This window comes from Spea bombifrons, chromosome 4 (assembly GCF_027358695.1).
Source record: "Spea bombifrons isolate aSpeBom1 chromosome 4, aSpeBom1.2.pri, whole genome shotgun sequence".
NCBI classification, from domain to species: Eukaryota; Metazoa; Chordata; class Amphibia; order Anura; family Pelobatidae; genus Spea; species Spea bombifrons.
In genome coordinates, this window is record NC_071090.1 from 87990352 (window position 1) to 88018217 (window position 27866).

A 27866-nucleotide genomic window follows, 5' to 3' on the forward strand; every position below is an offset into this window, starting at 1 on the left:
AGTCAAGTAGAATAACGTTCCAGCGTTCACTATTCATTCATCAATTACCTTTAGGGGATTTTCACATCTATTTCAGGTCGGACTTCAGGGGCCAGTAAAATAGAGTTGAATTTAATGTTGTGGAAATTAATCTTGCATATTAAGCCTTCAATTAATTACAAGGTACCTTTGGGTTTTCTTTACGTTGTGTATATTATATAGCTTGATCTATTTGCAAACAATTGATAAAAGTCTCTCTTGACTGCTCATTGTATAATTTGTGTCAAGTAGTTGTTGACATAGATTATTATTGGCTTCCCCTTTGGAAATGCTCTCCTAATAGGCATCCCTGATAAAATATATTATGCATTAATGATACAAAAACACATCTTTTCATATGCAATAATTCAATGCGTGTGAAATGGGTGTAGACGCAAATCATAGGTTATAATGCATTGCCATATTAGAGTATATTTAAATGGGCTGATACCTACACACACATGAAAACCTGTTGTAGTTAGCTTGTAGTTAGCTTATGGTTATTGGGTTGCTCTAGTTCATACTATATAATGGAAAGAGAAGCTATTATATTGGAGAAAAGATGATTAGGCATTGAGAGTGGGCAATTTGGGATTGAGTTATCTTGTTCACTTTAAATAGATATATATTCCTAATTCACTACATTAACAGATTTTTGTATTGATGACCTACAGGTATCGATAGCAGTCGGGCTTGCAGCCTTCGCCTGTGTCTTGTTAGTGGTTCTCTTTATTGTCATCAACAAATACGGAAGGCGATCCAAGTTTGGAATGAAAGGTAAGAAAGAAATGATACCCCAGATAGAAACCAACATTTTGCATTTCTTGTTAATTAGATATATGTTTATATATAAAGATAAGAGACAATGGGATGTTTGTTTTTTGAGGGTATTTTTTTCACAGTATTAAAAAATAGTCAGCTCGTCTAATTAATCATGTTAATAACAAGACAACTGTCCAAAGATGTTACATTGACCTGTTGGCCTAGGAAAAGAACATCTGTGGAGCTGTGTAATATATATAATGTTAAATGAGAATTAATATTAACATTTGTTGAGAATCTATTTTTGGGGCATATTTCTGGCAATTGGGTATAGAAATAGTAGAAAAAATACTCCCCTCCCCTCTCTTCTTTTCTATCCTTCAATCAAACTGACTAGGCTGTCTAACCTTTCCTAGTATTGTCACCGTTGGATAATGTTATGGTGACATTGGGTGAAAACCATTATACAGTGGCATGTTATAATAATAGCGGGATTATAACGGGCGACCCTTACTTTGTTCTGCTCTTTACCTTAAAGAATAGTGTAAGGTTTTATTCCCATTAATGTGCACAGGTGACTGTCATAGGGAATGACTCATACAACTACATTTGTGTTATAAGTTGTTGTTTGATCGAGTTGGGGGTTGCTGGTATATAAGATTATACAAACTACAGTTTCTATTAAAGTGTACATATTCATTTCAATTCACATAATTATCACTCTTGCACTCTTTCTGTCCTTGTATCCCTGTATATTATACCCTATGGGATTGAGTGTAAACATCAAATTTGGGCTTCCAGATATGAGATCAGTAGCATTTCCTTTCTGTGATAAATTATATCCATAAGCAGCTTTTGGTACGCTTGCTCTTGTGGGCCATCAACAGTTAACCTCAGATTATTTTTGTCCCCTAGTACCTCATGTACTGTCCTTCCCATTTCCATGCGTTGAGTCCCCAGGTACCCTAAAGTCTCTCCCCATATAAAACAAAATAAGAAAAGCCCCATCAGTGAGCCCCCACATGTTTAGGAATCCACCACCACTTAGCCTTGCATTGAAAAAGCCACTTGACACTCCTAGAACCCCAGCATGTGTCTTCCCATGGGTTCCATCAAGGAAACCCAAGACCCTATGACAGAAACGCTTTACTTCCCCTCGGAGATTGCTATTACACTCAAGCTGTTAGCACCTTATAGACAACCCGCTTGTCACCACCAGTGACCCCCTTTACCCCACCAACCCCAGAATATCAAAAATCCCTACCTCACATTTTTAGACCCATGGAGTATGCACCACGAAAAACGAATGTATATGGAAGGATCGGTAACTGCGCGATAAATTATTAATCCGTTAGTCTGTCGGCTATTCTATTGTGGAGCAAATATATCAATTAAAATGTCAGAGGTAGAGCGTTTTGTGGAAGACATTATAATTTTAGCTGCACGGTAGAATAGAAGAAGATACGTTTTTATTTCCTTCGCAGAACATAAAAGCAGAAGAAAATATATTCCGCACACGCGATCAGGAAACCTTTTAAGAGAGCCATCACTATCAATTCATTTGGTATTCATTATAATACTCCTGATCAAAGCGCATTTATTTGATATTCATGTGGATGTCAAATGTACTTCCAAAGCTTCTCCATTATAATTTAGCATTAGTTAATAGGTGCTTAAAATTAAAGTGGTGGATTATCATTCGGGGATATTAACATTTTTCTGATAAACAGTAAACTGTGCGCCGATTACATTACACTTACTTAGAATGTGCCAATGGAGCTCATTTTACTGTTACAATAGGGGAACATTGAAAATTAACAGTAACATTGACAAGATACAATTTGACATTAAAATGAACACAATTGAAAATATATTGGTGCAGAGGAAAACGATTCTGCTCTTGCAAGATTAGAATCAGATTTCATTGTAAAAACATGGAATTTGTTCAGGCTTAAATACTATGCACCAATTTATTAATTTGTCATGCCATTTAGCACCAAGGCAAACCTCTGCAACTCATCAACATCTCAGCATAATATAAATGAACCACCATAGACATTTTCCCCTGCAAGAATACATAAGATGGCATTCAAGAACCCCATTTCCAACTTTACAATAGCCAACAAACTGGAGAGAGTTGGCTTTTCCCGGGACCCTTAGTACATTATATATTTCATATCATCTCAACACACCTGCAAGTTTTGTGGTTTACCGGAGAACCTTAATCTTAAAATTTGAATATAAATTGTTTCAGATTGGAATGTAGGAAGAAAGAGTCCTCCCTTGCATTTACTGTATATAAATCCTACTTTTAAAAGACAATTTGAAAATAAAATAATCATCTAATATGTGTAGGGGTAGAATCATTTCCAAGACTTTTAATATCCAAATGACAAAAATAAATCTTTTTCTGTCAACTGACTACAGCAGCTGAATGATTTGGAAAATTGCTTTAATTCTGTCGATGTCAAAACACGCTTAGTACAAAGATTAATGCGTTAAAAGGATTATCCATTTCTTCTTTCAAACTTTACCCACACTTGATAACTTAGAGCAACTTTATAAAATTTGCATATATGATCAAAATAACTAAATTCTCTAAGCCAGTGCCAACTATTTTCTGAAGTGTTTTTTTTTAGTTAATGTGATCTAGGTGCACTCAATGGGCAATATTAAGCCTGGGAACTCTTCAGGGTCTGGCTTGGGGTCTCCGGATGAAGCCTAGCTTCCCTGGGTCTTCAGGTCAGTTTCTTCATCCTCCTGACAGGACAACCTTGTTTGGACACGTCCACTCCAACAAATTTTTTCCTAACCTCCAACAACTCCCCAACCACTAAAGGCTGGCTGAGGCTAGTCCTGCCTCTATGTGTAGCTCATCCGACTCCTTCATCAAGCCACTCCACATAAGAGGCAGAGCTGATATAATATATATATATATATATATATATATATATATATATATATATATATATATATATATATATATATATATATAATGCCTATTCAATAAATACTTATAGGTCAGTGTGTAGCGTCTTGGGTGATAACCCTTCCTCCCTCTTGTTCCATCATTACAGGAATAATGGGGTAACTTTTTCTCTGGTGCATTTAACATAAATTCAGACCATACGTGTTAGTTCCTTTTATCAGGGGCAAAAACCTAACTCAAAAAGAAGAGTGCTATCCATTAAGTCACATCTAGCTCTCCTAATTTTGTAGCTTCTTGCATCACTATTTCACAAATATGGGTATTATGAAACATAATGACATTTCCATTAGGCTTACAGGCATTTTGATCATATATCGCTAACTATTTGGCTTCTAATTTAAGATTGAGGTGCAGTATATGTTCATTGCAAGCTTGTGTGCAGTGCCCTCCTTGCCCAATGTAATAGTTTGTCTTAGCCTATCGATCCTAGTTTTGCCGTATTCTTTGTATATATATGTATTACAAGAAGCCCTGCGTAAATTATTGCCGCTGTACAAGTAAAAGATAACGATAATAAAAATGACACATGAAAAAAATGTCACCGTACAACATATAACAAATAACAAACTGCTCAACATGTCTCGATTCTAGAAGACAAAGTCAGGATTTTGGATCATTCAATCTTTTCTTACCCATTGTGTATTGTCAATTAACGATCGGCAACTAGTTGCCAAGGAATTCACCGATTTCTTCAGTTTTATATATTTAATTGAACGGACACATCCAGTCTTTAAATGTAAAAAAAAACCCAAAACATATTAATGGGGAAAAGAAAAGCTATGCGTGTTTGTTAATACACAGGAATGTTCTCATATCAGTAATTACTTCCACTGTAAAAATCTCATCGGGCTGTTAAAAAGACGTTTCTGTAAGCCGCTTGCTCCCAGACTGAGTCTAAGTGGAATTCAATACTCTGCTGTCTTTGATGGGTCTCTCTTGGTGTGTTTATATACTTACTGAAACGCCAGTACGTTCCAGGGCTCGGATTTACTGTACTCCGCAAGCTAGACTTATATTTTGTGTACAGGGATGTTGACAAGTCGGGTATTATGCGGTATATTTTTAAGTAGCCGCTCCCATTCAAAGTGAATATTCCAAACAAAGTGTTGCGTACCTGTGCAATACCGTTTAACCCTTTCCTCTTACATAATGGTTAAATATTGCCGTCAACAAAAGCAGACATTACACAGAGTCTCAGCCACGCCAGCTGATCCACCGCCAGTTTAATGAAACTGTGTATGAGTTACTGAGAGGAAAGAACATTAAATGGGTTTTAATACATCAGCTATATACATCGCATCCAGCTTCTTTTATACAGCACATATTAAATGCATCAGTCATCCCGATTCTAACCATTGGATTCTATTACTGCTTTAAATCTGCAATCATGGCGAAATCTTATTACAATTAAAAAGCAGCGCATGATGCCATTAATCATTTGGATAACCCATGAAACATTTTATAGTCTAGACTGTTATATCTGGTAACTTGCGTAACCTTTTTTTGTTGGGGGGGGGGATCGGAACGGGGTAAAATGTAGTAATTCTCTGGCCAACACCCGATATGATACGGAATGGTTAATTCTGATTAAGTCTTCATGCAGCCTTTTTTGTTAACCCCTTAATGACAATGGGCGGTCCCTAAACCCATTGAAAACAATGCATTTTGAGCCCGTACATGTACGGTCTTTGTCATTAAGGGGTTAATCTGTTCTTCAGATTTCAAGAGCTTGTCAAACAAGTAGACTGGCATTTAAACGCATCAAAGGAGCTTTATAAACAGAAGCGACTAGAGTCTTGGTTTTTATTAATTAAGATTTTTTGGTTTTATTCATTTCAGATATTAAAAAAAAGCTAATTAAAAGATAAATGCCTGATGACTATGACATGGATCTCACATTAAGATTTTGTTTTTTTCTTTATGTTTGTCATTGTTTATGAACATCTAAGAGGAAGGTTCTGTGCTTCTTACATATTTGGAAAGCCAGGCATCAAAAGAGACAAGCTTGTATACTGCGGCATGATGAGATATGTTCCGCTTTTGCCTGCGGGGCCTATGGGAAGAGCTATAGTTGCCCAGCCAAGCTCATATATAAAATACGAGTATGAATCGTACGTAGCAATGCCCGCATCTCATAATGTGCTTTATAATGTGCTTGTCACAACAAGCATCATCTGTTAGACATTTACTGCTAATGCATCTTGTAACACGGCTTGTAATGTGTTGCTCAGAAAGTCCTAGATGGCCATTGATCAATTTTATAAGTAGGAATCTCCTTAATATAAACTGCAGTGGTATTTATCTCGCTGGGCTAATACTGAATCGCTAATAAATGATGGTAACTCTTGTTCTTGAGGGGTTATTGTGCTTTCAACAGGGAGTTCCATGGTAATGAAGGTTGTAAGACATAAATTCCATATTCTATTGCTTTTGATCTGCAAGAAGCAACCTTTGAATCAGAACCCGAGTTCCCCTTGGCTCATCTATATATCTGTATTTATATTTTGTTTTATAACTTTGTATAGTTACCTTTGCTAAATAAGCATTGTGTCATTGCTTGAAAATATCTATTGTATTTGGAAGTGTAGGTAGTGGATTCCATATGTTTACTGTTCTTAATGTAGGCAATACTTTCCTTAATAGGTGCAAACATGTACCTGGTTTCAGAAGTGCCTATAAGGCTGCGCTAAGGCTAAGGGGGGACATCAGAAAATGAGCTAATTGATATACTACATAATATGTAAAATATGTTTTTAAGCCAAAAACAAAATGCACTGGTGGAAGAACAAAAAAAGCACAAGCTACTTGATTTAGTTATGCTAGGAGACAATTGCCCTCAACACGACATTTGAAATTCTGATGTTTTATATCATTATTTGTTTAATTTATCACAATTTCTCATGAGCTTGTAAAAGCAGATACTTAGAAACATTTCCTCTATCTTAAACTGCCACTGTAAATGCGTGATTCGCTATCCAGTATCCACTTCTGTAATCTGGTTCTTTCTTAATTATTGTTTATCAGTTCAATAATTCTGTATTCGCATTCCTTTAGTTCACAGGCTGGAGTCATAGCTAATTACCAAATTCAAACACAATGTAGTCAAAGCGCCAAGAGAATTTAACACAAAGGCCGAGTGCAGGAGAATAATAAAGAGGAAGAATCATCAGGCAATAGGACGAAAGCCAGTTTGTCCTTATTGACCTTGAGGAATGTTAATAGCCCAGTAAATGACTGAAGGCATAATTGCAAATTGTATGTTTATGAAAAATGTCTGTTCTGTCTTCATTTTCTCCTAAGCAACGGGGAACTATCAGTGCAGCAGAGCATGGGACAGGCTGGGCTCTTTAGGGGCAAGCTATAGCCACATTTTCTGCTGGTTTTCAGTTTTCATTTTTATTTTTTTATTTTTCCAGAACAATGTCTTTTTGAAAAGGCTGTTTATCATTTAGAACTTGGAACATAGACGTGTATGGCCACGTTAAAATATCAATATGATACACAAGAACCTTTACATTTTCATGCTATTATGAGGACTCTAAATAAGGGGGGGTTGAATCTTATGTGTTTAATGATCTTGCTGGAGAACAAAAATATGTATTTGTACATCTTATTGTTGGAAATCAAGGTAGTCTCTTAAACATCTTCACATCGAGGCTAAAAGGGGGGCTAGGAATTTTGCTCTATGGTAGCAGTGGCCCTACTGGGCCATCCGACATGTTAAGAAAGAAACCAGGACCAACTATGAGCAAGGAGGATCAGAAAAATAGATATGGCAAAGAGTAGAGAGTCATCACTTTTGGCTTGTCCCACTTTGGAAATATTTTTCCCATATCTACTGTGAATGAGGAACTAATATAACAACGTTAATCTTCAACAAAGGGTTTATCTGGAAGATATTCCACAGTATAACATTTTTTAAACATTTTAAAGATGTTGCTATTTATTATTCTTCCTATACCTTTTGTTGAAAATGTGTTGTTAATGCTTGGAAAGAAAAAGCTTATGAATTCAAATGGAGACATTAAAGAAAAACAACACATTAAGACAGCTACAGATCAGCCCCCAAGACCCTTTAAAATGAGTCTCTAATCTGTGTTTTTGATGAGCAAATCGGTGTCCATTGTTAGTACCTAGAGCTTTAAAAAATAAACATGATCGAGGTAGTCGAATTTCCAAAAAATTAATAAATAAAATAGGTAGCCGATTCCCTTTAAGAAGAAATTACAAAAAAAAAAAATCAAAAAATATCGCTTTAACCACGAGCATATGGTGCCTCATCAGCGGTCTGCTCGCTCATTAGTTTCCAGTAAACATTTTAACTGTACATTCGGAGAACAGTGCATTCTATACTCACGCTGGGGAGAAAAAAATAATCACCATTCATCTATACTTCACTTTTTTCCTCTTCTTATATTTTAAGTACGTTCAACACATCACATGTGCATATTAGTCAAAAGGCTTAGTACAATGATGTTATTCTTTTTTCTTTATATGTCATTTGTAAAAAGTAAGCCATTATGCCTTTTTCTAAACACTGCAGAAGGTAGGATGTGTTTGACAATTTAAAGGGGAAAAAAAAGACGGTCCTCTGGTTTTATGATGATTATAGATACTATTGTCATCATTTTGCTTGTTGGCAACTTGCTAAAGTACTTTAGTTTGTCCAAAAAAACACCTATAATTGTGAAGTATTACAGAGTGATTAAAATCCATCACTGAAAATAGAGCAAGTCAGCATTTAATGGATAGTGAGTAAATGCATGTGCATGTAACCAGACCAGCCCTGACCACCTGGCACACGAGGCAAACGCCAGATGGGCTGCTGGCTGATAGCGCCCCATACTTTATTGATCTGCAATGGATTGAGTCCCGCAATGTGCGGCTAGCGGCTAGATACACAAAGCCACACGCTGCATAGGCAAAGGGGACAGCATATGAATTTAATGGGACCTGTCGCTGAAAGTGCACATCATGGCTGGAGTGTCTCTCTAGGGATGGGGGGCACCAGGTTCGGCATGCTATGGAGGATATCTCCCTTGTCACCAGCCCATTAGGCAACAGCCTAGACTAGAATAGGTCACTGGCGATAGATCTGACTGCTTATTTTTATTAGTGTGTAGAATTGTTCTTTGAAATCTTATTGTCTCTTTACCCATCAGTCTAATATTTACTGATGGTTCCTTGGTGGTCTGTCTGCAATGTATAATAGTAATGAGATTTAAAAATGTTTTCGCATTATATATGTGTAAAATCTGACCTGGACAGATGTGCCAGGAGTTCCCCCCCGGGCACTGTATTTGGAATAGAACAAGCCTCCAGCAGAGATATGCTTGATTAATTGCAAATCCGCCGAGGCACAACCGGAGGACTCTCCAACTGAAGTTGGAACCAGCTGTTTACAGAATCACAAACACCTGATTCAGAGCATCACCCTGAAGTACAAAGTGAAAATGAAATCTGTAACGAGGACAGAGTGACACCATATACCAGCACTCTTATTATTATTTATTGATTTATTTAGCACCATCATATTCCACAGGACAGTACTAAAACATATATTGTGTCCAAGCAGAGGATATAGAGCACTTACAGGTTAATGTATACAATTCTTAGCTAGGTCATATTTCCATTTCAAAATGCGGTTTTGATAACAAGCATACATATTGCAGCATTATTTGTTCCTGGAATTCATATTAGTCTTTGCCAGAGAGGTAAGTCCCTGAGGTTCTAGTCTATAACTTTTTATAAAGTGTAGTGTAGAGTTAGACTAGAAATCTAGCTGTTGCTAAACTACAATAGCTAAAGACGTTTTTTTTTGCTTATCTTACAGTGCGTGTATTTATATACTACCGTCAAAAGTTTAGTGTCACTTTCATGGAAAACATGGCAATTTCTAGCTTTGCTAACATAATTTGTAATTTTTTTATTTTTTTTATTTTACTAATCACACTGATTAGTGAGCTGGGCTCCATTGACCTTGCATGGTTGAATGCAGTACCTGCAGAAGGAGCTCAAGAGTTCTCAGAGGGTCTGGATAGACCCTCTGTGAACTCATTAATTTGTCTATTGTTGACGCCATCTTGTGAATGGCGGCAAAGTCATTTACATGATGGCACTTGTGGTTGCTCTTCGGAGCAATCACAAGGCTATCGGGGTAGGGGGGTTGTGTTGCTACATGCCTCGATATCGAGGCATGTCAGCAACACCGTTTATGCTTAGGAAGCGATTCCGACCGCTTCCTAAGCTTTTTCAGCCTGCCGCTGCCACAATCTTTGATGATCGGTGCAGCGGCGGCCATTTTCCTTGTGGGAAGGGCTTTTCTCCCCAGATCCATGGTCAGCCTTACTTGTGAGGCATCCGTGGATGCTGCAAAGCCGCCGATCGCGTCAAAAATGCGGCGATGCAGCTGTTTAACAGCAGCCCGTAGATGTACGGTCTTTGTCGTTATCACATTGCACTGCAAGCCCGTACATGTTAAGGGGTTAAGAAGTTGAATGAAGATACCATTGCACCTGCAACCAAACAGGGCTGTTTATAAAATATCTTTATGATTTATGAATTTTAGACTTAATAATTTATTGTGTTTCTACTGGATTCCAAAACTTGTCATAATCCTTTTACAGCACCGCCATAAAGTGCATGACAGCATCATCCAGCAGCATGAGGCTAATGGTCTCTAATGCAATCCAATGAAAACATCTCCAGTTTTTTCATATAACTCAGGAACTTGGCTTTATTAGCTTAGAGCAGCTCTTTCCAAATTGTGTTCCTGCCAGGATATTCTATCACCTTGAACAGCTGTGTGCCATATCTAAAGAGCATGATCACTCATGAATGGAAACACATTTGATAGCCGATAAGAACTGATTGGTCTGCTTAGTCTGTCCTGTAGATTAGACTATCCCCTTTAGTCTTTCGACCCTGGTGGGCAAATTTTAACCAGGAGGCTAAGACAAGCCAAACAATCCCAGTTTATATAGCAGTTCAAACCATCCAGACTACACATTCAAAATGGAGAAATTAAAGTCAAATCTAATTAGATGTAATGACATCTGGCATATATCTTACAACTTGACGAAGATGCTACCAGGCTCAAGGCAAGTTATACATTTAGGATCCCCCAAACTTACACCATTAAACGTAGGCATTATATCTGACACTGACCCTTAGGTAGCTTATATTGTCTGAAAATGAAACCTAAAATTTCACTTTAGCTTCAATTACATGGCGTTACATTTATTTATATGGAAGAGAAAGTGAAACAGTAGGAGAGGACCACTTGGGTGATGTTATACAGAGAAAACTATGTTGGTCTTGCAGATGGACATGGGAGATGGCTTCTTCAGCATGCTGGTTAAGGGAGAAAGTCTGAAAGAACAGGGCAGGACATTCCAGAAAAGTGGTACACCACGTGTAAATTCCTAAATACGCAAGTGGGAGGAGGTAATAACAATAGAAGGGACAAACAGGTTGTGTCCCACAAGGGTAGGCTCCGGGTAATCAGAGCCTGGAGGTTCCATGGTCATGGGAGGAATGAAGAGTCAGGTTAGGAGTGTATTTGTATTTGAGAGTAGAGATATAGAGGGGAGCACAGTTGTCAAAGGCTCTATAGGCTAGGTTCCAGAGTTTGAATTTGATCCTGGAGGGTACAGATAGCCTGTGGTAGGAAATGAAAATGAGCTTAAATAGGCTCTTAAATAATGTATGCTTGCGATTGATAGTGCTTTACCTCTCGTTCAGTATCTTTATCACAGTCCTTTACTTATGTATGCCACTAAAAATATAGGATAATAAACCTTTAGTACAAATAATTTGCCAGTAGAATATGACTTTGTGAATATGGCTCAGTGATATATTTATTAATTACTAACAAAAGTGGATGAGGTGGATGATTGTCTGATACATACATTTATTACAACGGCTTAAATATTTAACTTTTTTGATTATTTTTGTTTTCTTATTGTGGAATTGTGAACACTGACCTTAACTGAGGCATGTGAGGCTTGCAGTTCATTACATGTTAGTCTGTGTTATTTTGTGACCTCCTTGATGTGCTCTTGGAGGAATTTTGGTAGACCGACCACGCCTGGGAAGGTTCACCAATATTCCAAGCGTTCTCACCATGGTTCGCCTTAGAAATGGCTTTGTAACCCTTTCAGACTGACATATGTTGGTTACTTTGTTTCTCTTCCGTTCTTGAATTTATTTAGATGGCAGCATCATGTGCTGCTTTTTGATACCTTTTAACCTACTTCACTTTGCAAGATTTCTATTTAATTGATGCTTAGATTCAACAGGGCTGGCAGTGATCATGCCTGGGTGTGTCTAGTGAAAATGAACCCAATTCTGAATTATATTTGGTTAACTGGTTGATTTAGTAACTAAGGGGGCAATTAATTTTTTACACTTGCCACCAGGTAGGGTTGGATAGCTGTTTTCCTTCTATACATGAAATCTTAATTTAAAAAAGTGCTTACTCATGTTATCTTTGTTTAATATTAACATTAATTTGATGATCTGAAGTCTGACAAATAAGCAAAAGTAAGACACAAATACTTTTACACATTTTACTATCCCTAAAAAAAAAAAAAATTAGCTCGCACTGGCCTCTCAAAAGTTTGCCATATAAAGACTTTGCGAGTGACTTTTCCAAGGTCCTTAACATCGTTGTTCCGTATCTAGTACCCTATAGACCAAGTAACATCTGTCTGCCACTGTATACCGAAAGAACATCTTATTGCAATAAATACATTTCATATAAAACTCTGGAAAAGTACACACCATTGTGCTTCAGCTGCTCCTTAAGTGTGGAAGACTCTAACAATTAATCTTCTGCCATTGTTTATGCATGCGTAATTTGTACTGTACATCTGAAAATATGTTGTAACAACATGTATCCTGTGACACCTGCAGCATTTAATGAGCAGACCCGTCTGTCTCTCGTTAGGAGCCCCTTGTCAGCTATTTAGCACCTGTGCTGTCTGGAGGTAGTTTTGTTTATTTAACCCACAGATTACGGACAACATAATGGCTCCTAGAGGAGGCCAACACTTGGCACCTTCGGTCTTTATTTCCTTTTTGAGCAATTACTACTGAGCCGTTGTCAGAATTAATGCTGCCCGAGTAGTGGTTATACTGTGCAATTATTGTCGCTATATCAGATGAGAAGACGAGGTGACCTAATTTGACCAGTTAGTACAGGAAATTAGGACATTCCTTTCACCTTGATGTGAAGTTGTTTGCTTTTACATTGTGCTTTTATATAATAACTATTGAATGTTTCTAATCGAACACGAGTTTAAACATTTAGCTTGTGTTTCTGGTTTCCATTTCTATATCAGTACAGCATACATAATAATGCGTATTTTTTAGATTTTATTTTCTCTCTGCCACTAGACCAGGGCTAGCCAAAAGACAGATCTTCAGCTGTTGAGGCATTTGCACATCCAGCCAGCCATCTGCATAATCCATCTCCTTCCATAGCTGAGTATCATTAGTGTTGTAGTTTCACAACACCTGGGAAGCTATATGTCAGTAAACGCTGCAGGATTAGTTTATCCTTAGCATTCCAGGAAATACTGATGCATGTATATATATACATATGCACAATACCCAGAGGCTGCCTGGAGCTCCCGTCTGTTGGAGAGGCTTTGTGACTGCCCGTAGCGGTGGGTATAGCTCCAGGAAACTGGGCAGGGGCAGGGAAAAGTGTGTGGAGAGCAGGCACAATGTGGGTAGGGAGCAGGCACAATGTGGGTAGGGAGCAGGCATGTCTAAACAGCGCTCCCCTGTTTGGAGAAACAAGAGACTAAGAAGACTAAGACTGAACCGTCATTCTTAGTCTTCTTAGTTTCATGTTTCCCTGTCCCTTGGAAACATAAGTGTTGTTCTCTGTAAATATCTGGTTGTGCTTGAGTTGGCCTCTTTACATTTTTTGTTTAGAGCCTACAAAAGCCAAGAGCTACCCTTAATTAAGAAATAAAAAACAGAATAATGTAGCAAATTATTACTATTTGGAGCTAAGTATGCACATATCTGAACACCTTTTAATATACCAAGATCACTACAATGAAATTAACACGGTTCTATTTGAGCACACAAATATTATCACTGGAGACTGCATCCACCTCTGTGGTGGTAAAAATTGTACTGAAAGGTTAATTTGTAAATTCTGCTAATATTTCTTACCAATTTCCTGTATTTAAAGTATGAAGAAAGCAAAGTAACTATGGGATAACTGGAAGTCAGCCATGAAGTAACATACAGAAAGCACCATTAATAACCTGAATGTAAGGATCTAGTATAAATATTGTGTCACTTGGAGAAAGCAAGTAAGGGATGGATTATATCATAGGCTAGAACAGTTCTGGTTTTAATAGCCAGGAAAAGAGGACTATTGAATCATATTTACTGGTAATTCGTAGTATTTTAAAAGAGCTTAAAAGAGCAAAATGTTCCAAATTTAGACAAATCTCTAGTAGATTAGTTTTTATCAGGTCATCCATGTAAAGAATTCAGATATACAATGAACCTGCTAGCATTGAGATTTGTTTTTCCCCTTACAAACTGCTTGAGTTTTTTTTCCTATAATTGGAGAATAGTTGTAGATATTTCACATGTATCTGGCACACTGTTTTACTGTGCCTTGTTCTGCCTTCTGTGCCGATCTATATGCTCATCTACCCAGATCTCTAAGATGCCAGGACATAACATTTAACCCAAAAGACATTTGGAAACTTACCGAGCCATTCCAATGCTTCTGTAAAAGCACGAAGTATCTGGGGCAATACATTATTCATAATTGATTAGGTCAGAATTGCCATTTACGTACCTAAACTGTGACGCACTGCTTCTGGGAAAGTGATGAAAGTGATTTAATGGGGTGTTCTCCATACTGGGTCATATTCTCCATGACAGTGCCATCAGAATGATGCAGTGTTTAAGTAAAAAGCTTACCTTGGACAAGTTTATTGACCACAGATGTATGCGATCTTGGGATTAGCCTATACAGATATATACAATCAGGTTATATTACCGGTGGGAAAAGTGTTCTGCCTTCATAAAGAGGTTACAAGTTGAGCTCCTAAAACTGTCAATAGGTTAAATGCAATTATGTAGACCAGTGCCTGGCAATCATACTAGTAGTTTTCGCATATATGAAAACCTTAGCACACAAGCCCATAATATTATATATTTTAATGAAACACATCCAGCTACAGTGATTTATACAGGTTCCTCCCAAATCATATCCCTGTAATGTATGTATCTTTTAAACTTATTTAAAATCAGAAATGTTGCATTTCTTATTTTAAGCATAATTATTATTTTTTTTATTACTTAATAGAAGTAATAAGACTCCAGTCCTCCGGTGCTTTTTGGAGTACATTTGCATGGACTTCAATGTATTACTGTATGTAAATTTAAACATACATGCTGCTGAATACATTTATGCAGAATAATTAAAGTATTACACTAATGTAAATTTATAGTAATTGGGTTACAAGAAGCACTCATTTTCAATTTCCAGAAGAATTTAGTATAGTTTTCCATATAGACTATTAAGTCCTGAATTTTAGATGTGCGGCCTACAAGACTGCAATAGGACTGCTCTCAGTACTCAATTCATTTTTGCTTTTATTTAAACACTTTAAGCAGTTTTATTTGACCTCCTTACAATATTCGCAGAACTCATTTAGTCGGTATTATTAAGGAAAACATCAATTATTGTGATTTACCTTTAAGCACTATATCCAGAGAAAGGATTTGATTACCACTGAGTAAAATGACTCACATTTTCTGTTTCCTAAAATACTGTAATCGAAAAAGAGAGAGTTAAAGTTTCTTGGAATAATATAGTCCCTCTGCTAGAAATGACATGTACATTATGTAATTCCTCCATTCCGTGTCTTTACCATATGTGTTTATTAGCTGCTAAAAAGACGCATAGTGGCAACAAAGGATTGTGTTTCTCTTTGGTAACAAAGTCTGGAAGCCTTTTTTTTGGTAGATTATGCAGTGATAAACCAGCTGTGGGAATGGGTTATTTCATGGAAGCCCATAGATTCTCATCTCCTCACCTTCCCTTCAATATTTTCTTTAACTTCAAGTTCGGAAATAATACAGTTTTACTTTGCATCCAACTGGGATTTATTTTCCTCTCCCCAATGAAGTGTTGAATCTGAAAGAGTAAAAAGGAAATATACTGTAGTGTGTGCCTGTGCTAAGCAACACGGTCTCCATGTCCATATTGTGCTCCTATATGCTGTTAAAACATAAATGGATATTGTGGACACCTGCAGATCATCCATTAACTCTCTATATACAGACCTGAGAGCAGAATTTCTTACATTACATTTATTTTTTATAGCGCGGCCATTGAAAATGTCTAACAAAGACAATTTAAAGTTAACAGTAACTTCAACACACATTAGGACATTACATAGTTACGTAGTTACATAGGCTGAAAAAAGACATGCGTCCATCAAGTTTAGCCTTTCCTATATCTGTTAATTTGTTGCTGTTGATCCAAAAGAAGGCTAAAAAAACCCAGTTTGGCTCTTTCCAATTTTGCACTAAGCAGGGAAAAAATCCCCTCTTGACCCCAAAATGGCAGTCAGATCTCTCTTTGGATCAATAAGCTGTTTTTCCGTAATTAAAGATGATATCCCTGAATATCATGTTTTTCCAAGTATCCATTGGTACGAAGGCCCCTGTTCCTGTCAGCTTACATTGCATTTGTTCATACAAGGCTTCTTTAACTTGGGTGACAGATTTGGGATAATTTAGTTGTCAGTTTTCAAGTTTTTGACATTGAAACGCAATGTCTTGGCATGTCTTTTGGCAAATAGTTATTATAAAAACATCCAAAGAGACATTTAAGTAACCAGAAGCATATGAAAATAAAATGCCAAAGACAGGTAGCCCCAGTTTGCAAGAGAGTTGTGATTTCAACTCCGTGTCTTCAGAATGCATTATGAAGAGCTGACCCCAGTGAGCTTCTAGTGAAGAAGGGCCAAGATGATGATGATAATATGTAGTTAAACCATTGAGACTTTGTTCACCTCACTGATTGTACTATTGTAAGGGAAGGTCATCTTAGCTCTTGTAGGAGACACTTTTCAGTGCTAGAGGTTCATAATTCAGAGGGGAAACCACAACTCACGTGCAAACTCCCACATTAATAAATAAACCACTTAGTCCAGTAAGCAGATACAAATTCATTAGAATTCTTCAGAACTATTTTATAAGCATATATAGACGAAGACATTGAGAAAAAATTCTTACATTCTAGCGGGAGTAGTAGGAAAATAATAGAAAAAGTATAGATGCTTTTGTCTGCCAAGTGATTTAAGGTGAATTCTGTGACTGCGGAGAGTTCTGTCTCTGCACCAGTTAATTATATATATATAGAGAGAGTCCTGTTGTTCTGTCAAGTGGTTAAATGGAGAGCTCTGGCTGTCTGTTGAGTGTCTGTAAATCCAGAGCTATCTGAGAGTTTGTATGACTGAAGCTACGTGTTGGCGGTGAACGATTAAAGTGTTGAAAATGCCAGTGTACAGTAAGTGCGGCAAAAGCTCATTAATACATACCCGCAAGTACAACACACTAACGCTCTAACCATGTTCTTTCCTAAAGAGTCTCTTAATGCATGCGATCAGCCACAAGTGATCCGTGCAGGGTTTAGAGGGCATTGACACCTACATAAGGGAAATGCCGGATCTTGTGGTCGGGCATTCTTTACATAAAAGTGTATGGGCACTTGTGTCGAGCACCGTTACACACAGTTAGTCATTGGTTGATTCCATATCTTTATTGTTTTTACTGCAACGAACCATTTTTCTGCTTTAAGTGAAAAATCCTTTATATATATATATGAATGGGTTACCTCTTGTTATTTTAACAGTGCTTTTGATGAACAGATCATTGGAGATTGGCTGGTATTGTCCCTATATGTAGTTGTATAATGAAAAATATCATATAATGACATATATGCTAGCATTTTATAATACATGATATAATCTATAGTATGCAATGAAGGTGGATATCCAAACAATGAACTGTGTGCACCTCTGTGTACCTTTGATGACATCCAACACAAGGCTGTGTTTTAGGGCAATACTATTGAATATGAGGCCTCATTCTCGCATTCTATGAATTGTTAACCTCACAAGTTGCTCAGATGTTGAATGTTTATGCCACAGCAGATTATATATTATATAAAAATATTTCACCAGGGCTAGATTAACATCTGAGCACACAGAGCAACTGATCTAGGGCACCATGGTTCTAAGGGGCCCTGCAGCAATTACTCCATGAACCAGGGTTCTGACTGGTCCAAGTAAGAGGTACTCACCTGTCCCAGAAATGGGCTTTCCGATTGGGTCCCACGACATATGGCAATCATCCTCCCACACTAACACTGCGCACTCAGCAATGACATCACAACTCGAGTGTCAGTGAGGGAGGATGATCTCTGCACGTTGTGGGGCCCAATTGGATCGCTACTTAGTGAGGGAGCTACAGGCAACAAGAAACATACAGAAGGGGAATGGAGGATGCAGCTGCTTTATATATATATATATATATATATATATATATATAAATACACATTTATATGTATGTGTGTGCATATGTATATGTATTATATATGTGTGTGTATGTATGTATGTGTGTGCATATGTGTATATATATATATATGTATATATATATATGTATTATATATGTGTGTGTATGTATGTATGTGTGTGCATGCGTCCGTATATGTATTTGTATATGTGTGAATCTGTATATGTATATTTGTGGGAGGGCAGAATAGAAGTTAGAAAGGAGTTGAAAAAATGTAAAATGCAGATAAGTGAGATAAAATAAAGGAAGTAATATAGAAAAAGCGGAGGAAAGGATGTCAGCAAGTGAGGTGCAACAAGTGATGATGCAAAAGACTGAGGAAAGAATAGAACCGCAAGGAACAGAGACTGTAGGAGAAACGGAAGTTTGCTAAAGGTAGGAAATCCAGAGAAGGGGGCCTTTTTGTATAATTGCATCAGGTCCCAAAGTTTCTTAATGTGGCTTTTTCTGGACCGGTATTTCACCATCTAGTCAAGTTCTCTATAATAAAGAATCACTGCATGATGATGATGATCATGACAACATTCTACAGGGCAGTGTATTGGTATAATCACTCTGGAGTCTATTCACTAAAGTGAGAACTGTCAGGAGAGTTTGCAGGAGAGTTGAGTTTTCAACTTCTTAAATTCACATTACGACATCCCTTAGTGAATATACCCCAATATATGATTTCTAGTAATTAACTCAAATGAAACCCATATTCATCTAAGATACTATGCTTGGAGGTTTACAGATTTTGGCATGCTTATTGAAGTTTTTACTTTTAGTATATCATAATTAATATTGAACATACTGTATATTCCATTTAAAAGAGTTCCCCGGAGATTTAATGTAGTAAACCATATAAAATTCAAATTGAAGTAACTACAATTGCTGATAAACTACCTTAAAGAGTTTAATTTATGTATCTTTTTCAATAGTCACTGATCTGGCTAGAAGTCACTGTTGCAACCCAAAGCCGGGAGAGATTTGCTTGGGCTCTTCGGCCAGAGTGATTCATCTTCTAAATTAGGCCACCCACTCGCAATGACTCACTACTAGCTTAGTAACAATACAGACCACGTATTATTTCCATATCAACAGTACAGTTGTCTTAGCATAATTTATGTAGCCGTTATGAGTACTTCCTTCAGACCTCTACTTTTGCACCCAATTTTAAAATATTATTTCCTTAAAATGTAAATCAGAAATATAAGCTTTCTTTATGCACCACCATAGCCCATAGACGAATTCTCTCTTTCATTGCAGTACTCTACCAAGTGAGCATAAAAGCTTTGCATTTTTTTTCATCATCCCTTGAAGGGACATTTCTTTAATTACCGGCATGTGACCCTTTGCTATTAGTGCCTGTATTAAATCTAAATAATTAGAGCCACTGGCAATACATACACTCCATATTTAAGTTACAAATTTGTCCTGGTGAATTCTAATTTATTTCATGCAAGATTAAGACACTTTGATGGTTTTGCTACATATATAGAACCATCCTTAGAAGGATTAAATTTCACACTTGGCTACTTGGTTTTAACATTTCTCGGAGCTGTTTTTTCAAATTCATCTCTAATGTTCCACTCTTTATTTATCCTAATAAAAGTTATTTGGAGATGTTTGCAGCCTGTCGTATTTGTCCCTATATTTATTTCATTAAGTGGTTGCCATTTGTATTGTCTTAGGTTACCAATCAGTTCAGTGTTAAATAAAGTAAATGATGATAATATGTTATTATGTTATATGTTCAGTTGACTATGGGGGATGCCTTTTTGGAAGTATAATTACCTTTTGAAGTAGTGCTTCCCAGGACAGTTTCCTCATCCTTCGGAGGGGGGTCACATTTGGTCATATCATATCTACTTCCCTTCATACTTCCTGCCCACTTAAGGCTTTCTAGGACTAGCCCCATGGCACACATGGCCAGCCCCAGTCTATTGTAAAGCCACTTCACCAGAAGAGGGAGTACTCCAGGTAGCCTACCCTGAAAAGGTTCAGGTATGATAAAGAGGGAATATTGTCTTTTAGCAAAAAAAAAAAATACAGTCTCCATAATAAAAGTCTGAAGAATCAGAATATTTTATATTGTCTCAATCCAATTGTCCGCTCTAAAGACCTGACAAGTTATCATAGGGACAGTATACTATCCCAACAAGCCTCAATATACATGAATGCATATTAAAGTGCTTAGTAGGTACTTTAATATATATTCATTACATTCTCCATGTTCTTCTCTATGTATCAGGGACCATAAAAACCCCTTTAAAATCATGCACACAAGGGGGCTAGTTGGTGGAGAGTATCCCACACATGCACATCACTCAACAGGCCATGCTTTGGCCAACACACCTCCTACAAGGTAAATGAGAGGGGAGGGTGGATGAATAGCCCTATGCATTTGAACAAGAATGTAATTATGGAAATATACCCAGTCATCATATCCATTAAAGTGCATATGAGAGCTGGAATGTACATGTAAATGGGGAACCCACAAGACACGTCTTCCCAGAACGATATTAATGTTGAACACAGCCCTGAGAGAACAAACTGCTGAGTTAATTTATTACACATGGCCAAGTGTATGCTGTATATACTGTATGTTTATTTTTGATGCATCAACAACTAAACAACATGGTGTTTAATGACAGATAAGAATCATTAAACTTTAAAAATAGCATTCCCATCAATACATCAGTGAGCAGCATCAACATTTTCTTAATCCCATTGCGTGTGCTTGTGGTGCTATTTTAGACACAATCAATGGGATATGTATCTTAAAGACTTAGCCTTACTGTGTGGACACAGAGATAACGTTTGACCTTCGAATCAATATTTTGACTGTATTGCAGAAAAAATGCAATCTCAGAATCCCTACTGGAAAAAAGCAGCATTTGCACATCCTTATTTGCCAAGTCACTAATCCTTCTTGCCATTTTAGCTACAAACCGGGACATGTTATGGACATCATAGTACTATCGATACTGTACATATCTACCGTGATATGTCGTCTAAATAATATGTTTTAAATAAAATGATGTCTTCTGGCCATAATTTAGTTTAGTAATTCACAAGCAGATTTTCTTTTTTAATGTTTGTTTATTATTCTGATGCGCACTTCTCTGTCTTGCTCCCATCGGCGTAAAACATGTAATATCTGATAACCTGGCCTCTGTATCAAGCATCGTTTACAGGTGTTCTTTGAACGTATTCTTCTAAAAAAGTGTCTCCTCACCCCTGGGTTATTTCTGTACTAGAACAAGATTAAAGGAAGAAACCTATCGGTTCAAGAAGAATCAAATAAACAAAAATACAGTTGTTCATCTTTATCAGAGGTTGCTAAAAAAACCTGTAATTTTGAGGTCTACAGGTTCAATTTCTGTCCTATTTCTACATATAAGGCCTTTTGTTTTAAAGGATGTGGTAATATAGTAATATTTACAAAACCGACACAAAAAAGCAAATCAAATCATTTTTTCAGTAATTTTAGCTGTTCTGCTAGTTTCCTCTGGGCCTGGGTTAGTCTATAGTACTGAGTAATTTAGCCCTTTTTTGCCTGAGACCTTGGATATATTACAGTATTAAAAAAGAGTTAAGGACAAAAGAGCCTTTGGTGTGAAAGTTTTGATTTAACGTTTTAGTTATAATAATATATTAATAAGGGATTGTGATTACATTGGAGTATAAAATGTGATTTATTGCTCTGCTCCAGATAAAGAAAATAAACCAATGGAAAGAGTGAAGATAATTATACTGTATTTTCGGTATAAAGGATAAGATTTGTCACATACTTTGGTGAATGTAGTATGTGTTAGAAAAGGTGCTGTTCTACCCATTCTGCTGAATATTAACACGTTCGTAAACTACAGTAAATACAGAAATTAAAAACATTCAAGCATTAGAAACATGCCTGCTGTCACATCATTATTTTTTACGTGACTGAACCTTCAGAGGAACAATAAATGACAGATCTGCTAAGGTTTATTCTTTTTACATATTAGAGTGCAATTAAAGGTTTTTTAAAAAAAAAAAAAAAGTGGAATGGACAGGGCCGGACTAGGGAAAAAAACGTGCTTCCGCCATTTCAAGACCATTGAATGCTTAATGGCATTTCTGAGCATAGTGTTCAGCCGCGTGTATCGACATGGACGCCACGCTCTACACGCTTACTCTAGCACAGCATGCAGCCGTGTGCATGTAGCCGAGGGCCAGACATTACAGCAACAGCAAAGGTGCGTGACCTGTGCCAACTAGCACCGGCCCACCGGGCCTGAGCATTGGTAAATGTGAAAAATATTACTCATTGTAAGGCCTTCAGCACCTAAAAATATTGGGTGCATAAACCCGATAAGCTCTGCATGGGTCCAAAGTCTCATCTAAGGAGGCCAGCATTATATATTTTTTAAAAAATAGCTGGACGATGGAATTTTTCACAATGTATTAACCACATGTTCTCTTTTATCAGCATGAGAACTATCCTGCACACTTCATAAGGAGTATATTTTGTGATCCTATGGTATAGGGACGTATTTATACATATTTATAGGGAAAAGTGCTGAATATGGATCTGTAGCAGTGGAAACCAATGAAAAGTCACAGTCAGTTGCTCCATATTAAGTTCTTGACAGGTGTTTATAAATATGGCCCATTTTGTAGTGTGTTTTCCATTAAGGCCTTGTATGTAGTCACATTGGATAATGTCTCTAGCGTTGTATGAGAATACTTTTTATATACGCACCTCCCCATTCCTCCGTTGTATACAAACGTGCATACATACGCACAAAAGCTGCATGAGGCTGATGGCAATCGTACGACCTGCTGTTGAGGATCTAAAATGGCTTCCTTGAGAACACGCACTCCATGCTGGCTGAGATTTCACAGTCATTTATTTCTACACATGTCAATGTCCTAATTCAATGAAAAAGACATGGAATTAGTCATTCACAATCACATGACAACAAACAATTTTCCCTGCCAGTTTACTTCATCCTCTCAATCCCAACCTAGTTATGTAGTAAGGTTCAATTTTTGGATTTTTGATGCGCTGGCACTGTGGGTGCCATAAACTGATGATCTTTTTGTAAATAAAGGATATAAAAAAAACAAACATCATTATTTAACTTATTTATCACAGCAGGTCATCCTTCTTTACGTTTCTAACCTTAAATAGTATTGGTTAATATGTTTTCCACACACACACACATACGGATGTGAGCTTTAACTTTTATCAGGATATTCCCAAAATATAACTGGAATAAGACGTATTGAACTCCTCCATGATTTGATATTCTTCTCCAATGACGTGTTCTTGGCATGGCCAAAAAAATAAAATGTTTATTGTTATGTGCAGGGCAATTTTATTAAGTCACATATGCACTAATCCAAGCGATTCCATGTCTGTTGTAATGCATAAAATGGATTAATTTAATACGCAGTGGCTGCAAAACAACATTACTCCAAATAAAATAGAAATATTCATGTCATCTCTATTTGTTGCTAGCTGCTTGTTAAGAATTTTACTACCTTGCAAATATAATGTCTCGCTGCCTCCGAGCTATCTCTTTAGCACTTTGTCCTTCTTTGCCTCCAACTCAGTCTCCCCTAAGCTGGGTCATTTTTTTTTTTTTTGCAATTCAAGTGGCCAATTATTTCATTTTGCCATCCTGTCTTCCTATGCCTCGGTGTCTCAGAAACCCATTATCCCAATATCTGCATTGCAGGAAATAACCTCAGGCTGAGACAGAGAAAGCCAAATACAATTGAAAAAAAAACACATATAACAGAATCTTGCAGGCACCTGGGGTATCTGTGAACACATAGAGTGTAACCTGAGACTCTCGTTTGGTTAGGAGACCACTTCAACCTTAATTCATCACTGTACAGCGGAGCAAATTAAATAAAATGCACCTGGAGGCAAACGGCAGATTATTTCAACTAGCAGCCCCCTAGATTTACAGTCTTGATCAATCAGACGTTTCAAGGTCACGTAACCTTGTACCCGGGAGGAAAAATCTATGCCAAGGATGCACCGGAAGGGGTCTGTTCTCCACACATCCAAAAATGACAGCTCCTGACGAACCTGTCTTTTATCAGCAAGTCTCTTGTTAAGGCACAATGTTTCAAAGGCCCACAAAGCAGAAATGATCCTTGGTTAAATCGTATTTTTACTGTCTTCTTTCTCATGCACAAGAGCAAGCTAATGCCAGGAGCGTTTTATGTGATAAATTATGGGCAGCAACTCCAAGCCAAATTCTTATGATTATAGGTCACTGAGATTTAACAAACAGAGACGGATCTCACTGCTACCTGATTTGGCACAGCCCTTTGGCAAGTGGAAGCTGTTACATTTAGTAAGCATCTACCAGGCCCTTTTGTGAATTTCAGTAACCCGTAATAAATGCATTTTGCGGAATTTCACAACCAATGTCATCACAAGTCATATGGCAACTGATTCGCAATGACTGTGTTTAGATACACATTTGATCTACAAGTCTAAAAAGATAGAAGTGGCTTTGATTTTTTTTCTTTATTTAACAGCAGTGGAGGTAATAGAGGTGGGCCAGCGCTGGACTTGCCCTCAACGTAGTCTTTATGTGAAACTACAGAGATGTTCAAGAATACTGAACAAAACACTGAACAAAGAGCTTGAGTGGGCTCTGCTCCAGCTCCAACTTCTTCACACAAAGAAACCTAGAATTTGATGGTAGATAAGAACCATTTTCCTGATATAAAGACTCAAACCTTAATCAGTCCTTGGCCTCATCTTAGGTTCAGGGAGAACACTACTTAGGTTGAGAGAATGTCAGCTGATAAAAATATAAGGCGTCTTTTACTCTAGATAACATTGTAAACTGAAGATTGATATAATAACCACAGTTTTTGTATCTACCTTTATGCCTACCTAACCTAGGTTCTTTACTATTGCAATAAATCAAAGGCACTAAATCGCATGAGCTAAGTGTAGAAGATCAAGGGGTCATACCTGGGATTTTTTGGGGCGTTTGGTTTGGAGGTTCCGGGAATCATAGCTGATGGACAGGCCTGGTGTAGAGGAGAGGTGTTTGGCAATGCCCATTTGTATGACCCATATGGGGTACACCATTCTACCTTGGCTCTGCCCCTCGCTGCACTCATATGGGCCATTAGATGCAGTTTTTTAGAACGTTGCAAGTCACTTGCAAGACAAAACTGAAGCGCACCAACTACAAATGTAATATCTGCACATATCTCTGTAAAGAATTATAAACTAACTAGCTAATATATTTGTTTTTGAAATTTTAACACATTTTTGTTTTTTTGGGGGCACCAATAAAAATCAGCAATATCTGATCAATTATGGAGATATTAATAATATGATTTGAGAGTCAGCGCATTTGCATCTGAGATGCAATTAGGAAAGAAATCGATCCATATCGATCCAATCCTAAGTGCATTATTATGCACATTTGTGACTGTGCGTTAATTGCAACCTTCATTTTGTTAGCGGTTTGATTCTAATTTGAAAATTGACATTTCGTGGCTTTGATGTATCCAATACTTATGTGAAGCCATATGGCCTCTGCTTCATGTTGGCTTGTTTACAAAGACACAGCTTGAAAATCACAGGAGGGATACAATCTCCAAAGTAAATATATGGCAAAAAGGTTGTATTGCATACCTGAGCGTTATGAGTGCCACTGAACACATGTGGCGCGGACCACAAAATATGGCTTAATGTGTATCGGATGCATTCTTAATCCAGAATGTAAAGCCTCTTTTCTTTATACCGTGCAAAGTATGTGATTAAAATAAGGATAAAAAACATGATATCCCCATTTGCAACATAATGCCTAATTGACCTATTATTTTTGCTTTAATCAGAACACGTTCTCTAAAAAGTGTATATTTTAGGAAGCAGTAATGAGAACTTTGTAATTTACATTATATGTCCTCCAGTGATTTTTTTTTGGTCCTTGAATATGAAGTCTGATGTTTCTTTACGTTTTTTTTCTTTTTTTCTCATACTGATTAGCTTAGTCCATTTTTAATGCAGCAATTGGATTTTTCTCTGTGTGTGTGAATGAGAGTTACGGGTTTGTATTTTTTGAGTTTATGCATTTTTGAAGGCAGACAGTGAAGGGAATTCTTTAAAGGTCAAAGACACCATTTAAACAGTTGCAAATGTGGAATGATGCAAATCTCCCCAACCCTTTGATAAATAACAAGCACCAGATTCAGAATTGCCTGAAAATAGCATATTTTGAAGGTTACGTATCACTGTTTAAATTGGAACGGCAAATATATCTTTTATCAGATTAAATATTTAGACAGCAGGACAAAAAATATAATTTCACAGAATAAAATTCATGATGGTTGCTTATCATCATCATCGCTTACCTTATCATCATTAAATTAAACCTGTTGGCAACATTGCCAAATCTATCAGTATTCAGATGTGTGTTGCCACACGAGAAAAATCACCGGTAAAAGAATGAGATAAGATAGTGAATGATAGTTTAATAGTCTCTGCCATCAAATCTCTATTAGCACTTAAATCAAAAAGACATTTTGTTTAATTGCCACCTCCTCTGTTAATTACCGGGCTGAAACTGACTTACCGGTACACAACAAAGCCGTACAGACTGACACATTGCTAACTGAAGAATTAAATTGAACTTTAAAGAGGGTACTGAAGACTAAGAGAGAGAGTTACATTAACAAGAAAGTGTCTGCCTTTTGTTTCACCCGGTGTCTCATTAATGAAGCCAACAGAACAGTGGTTGTGAAAGCTGAGTTTTGATCAGAACCAGAATATTTTTATTTCAGAGGTTCAGGCTAAAGTTGCTTACAGTTATTACAGTCCCAACAACCAGACTTATGTTTCCATTGCTGGGTGTTCCACCACGAATTTAGTGCATTGGAACAGCCGATCCCTTAGCATTTCCAGAGTTTCAACTGGACATTGTACATGCATGATGAGGGAAGGAGATGGGGCTTTGCCTGGGTAGAACCTCTTATGACATGACACATGCTTGGACGTCTTGACGTTGGTCATTGCAAAGTTGGTAAGCATGGTTGAGGATCAGTTTTCTTTTTTCCAGGCAATATTCCACCATTTCATTGGAACTCTAAGCTGTCCATAATAGTGTACTTTCAGGAAACAATAGAGCAAGTGTGATCCATATCACAGCATCTAGATGTGAATTATAGGGGGATACTTTGTCTTATAAACTTCTATAATGCAAGTCAGAACTGATTTCCTAAAATAAGCGTTCAGGTCACTATATTTTGGATTAGCACTCGTGGGTCATTTCCCTAACCCCATGTCCTGTGCACAGTAAGGTCTGATGTGTGCTAAGTAGTACATATTCATTTCTGGTTAGGTTACAGTGAAATAGACTCTTGACAAGTGGTCTTGAAAAGAACTGGATCATCAGCCTGATGTGATTAAGTACTACATGGGGTCAATAAATGGTGAGCTTCAGGACAGAAGAAAATAGAAAAT

The 27866-nt window shown here is 37.2% G+C and overlaps 1 protein-coding gene across 2 annotated transcripts in view; it reads left to right on the forward strand.

The window, feature by feature from the left end:
• Window positions 1-27866, forward strand: part of NTRK3 (neurotrophic receptor tyrosine kinase 3) — a 246687-nt gene that overhangs the window by 129747 nt on the left and 89074 nt on the right. For both annotated transcript variants that reach the window (XM_053464460.1, XM_053464459.1), the window contains exon 11: window positions 693-795. In XM_053464460.1, the coding sequence (XP_053320435.1) occupies window positions 693-795 (103 nt within the window). The remainder of the gene's footprint in view (window positions 1-692; window positions 796-27866) is intronic.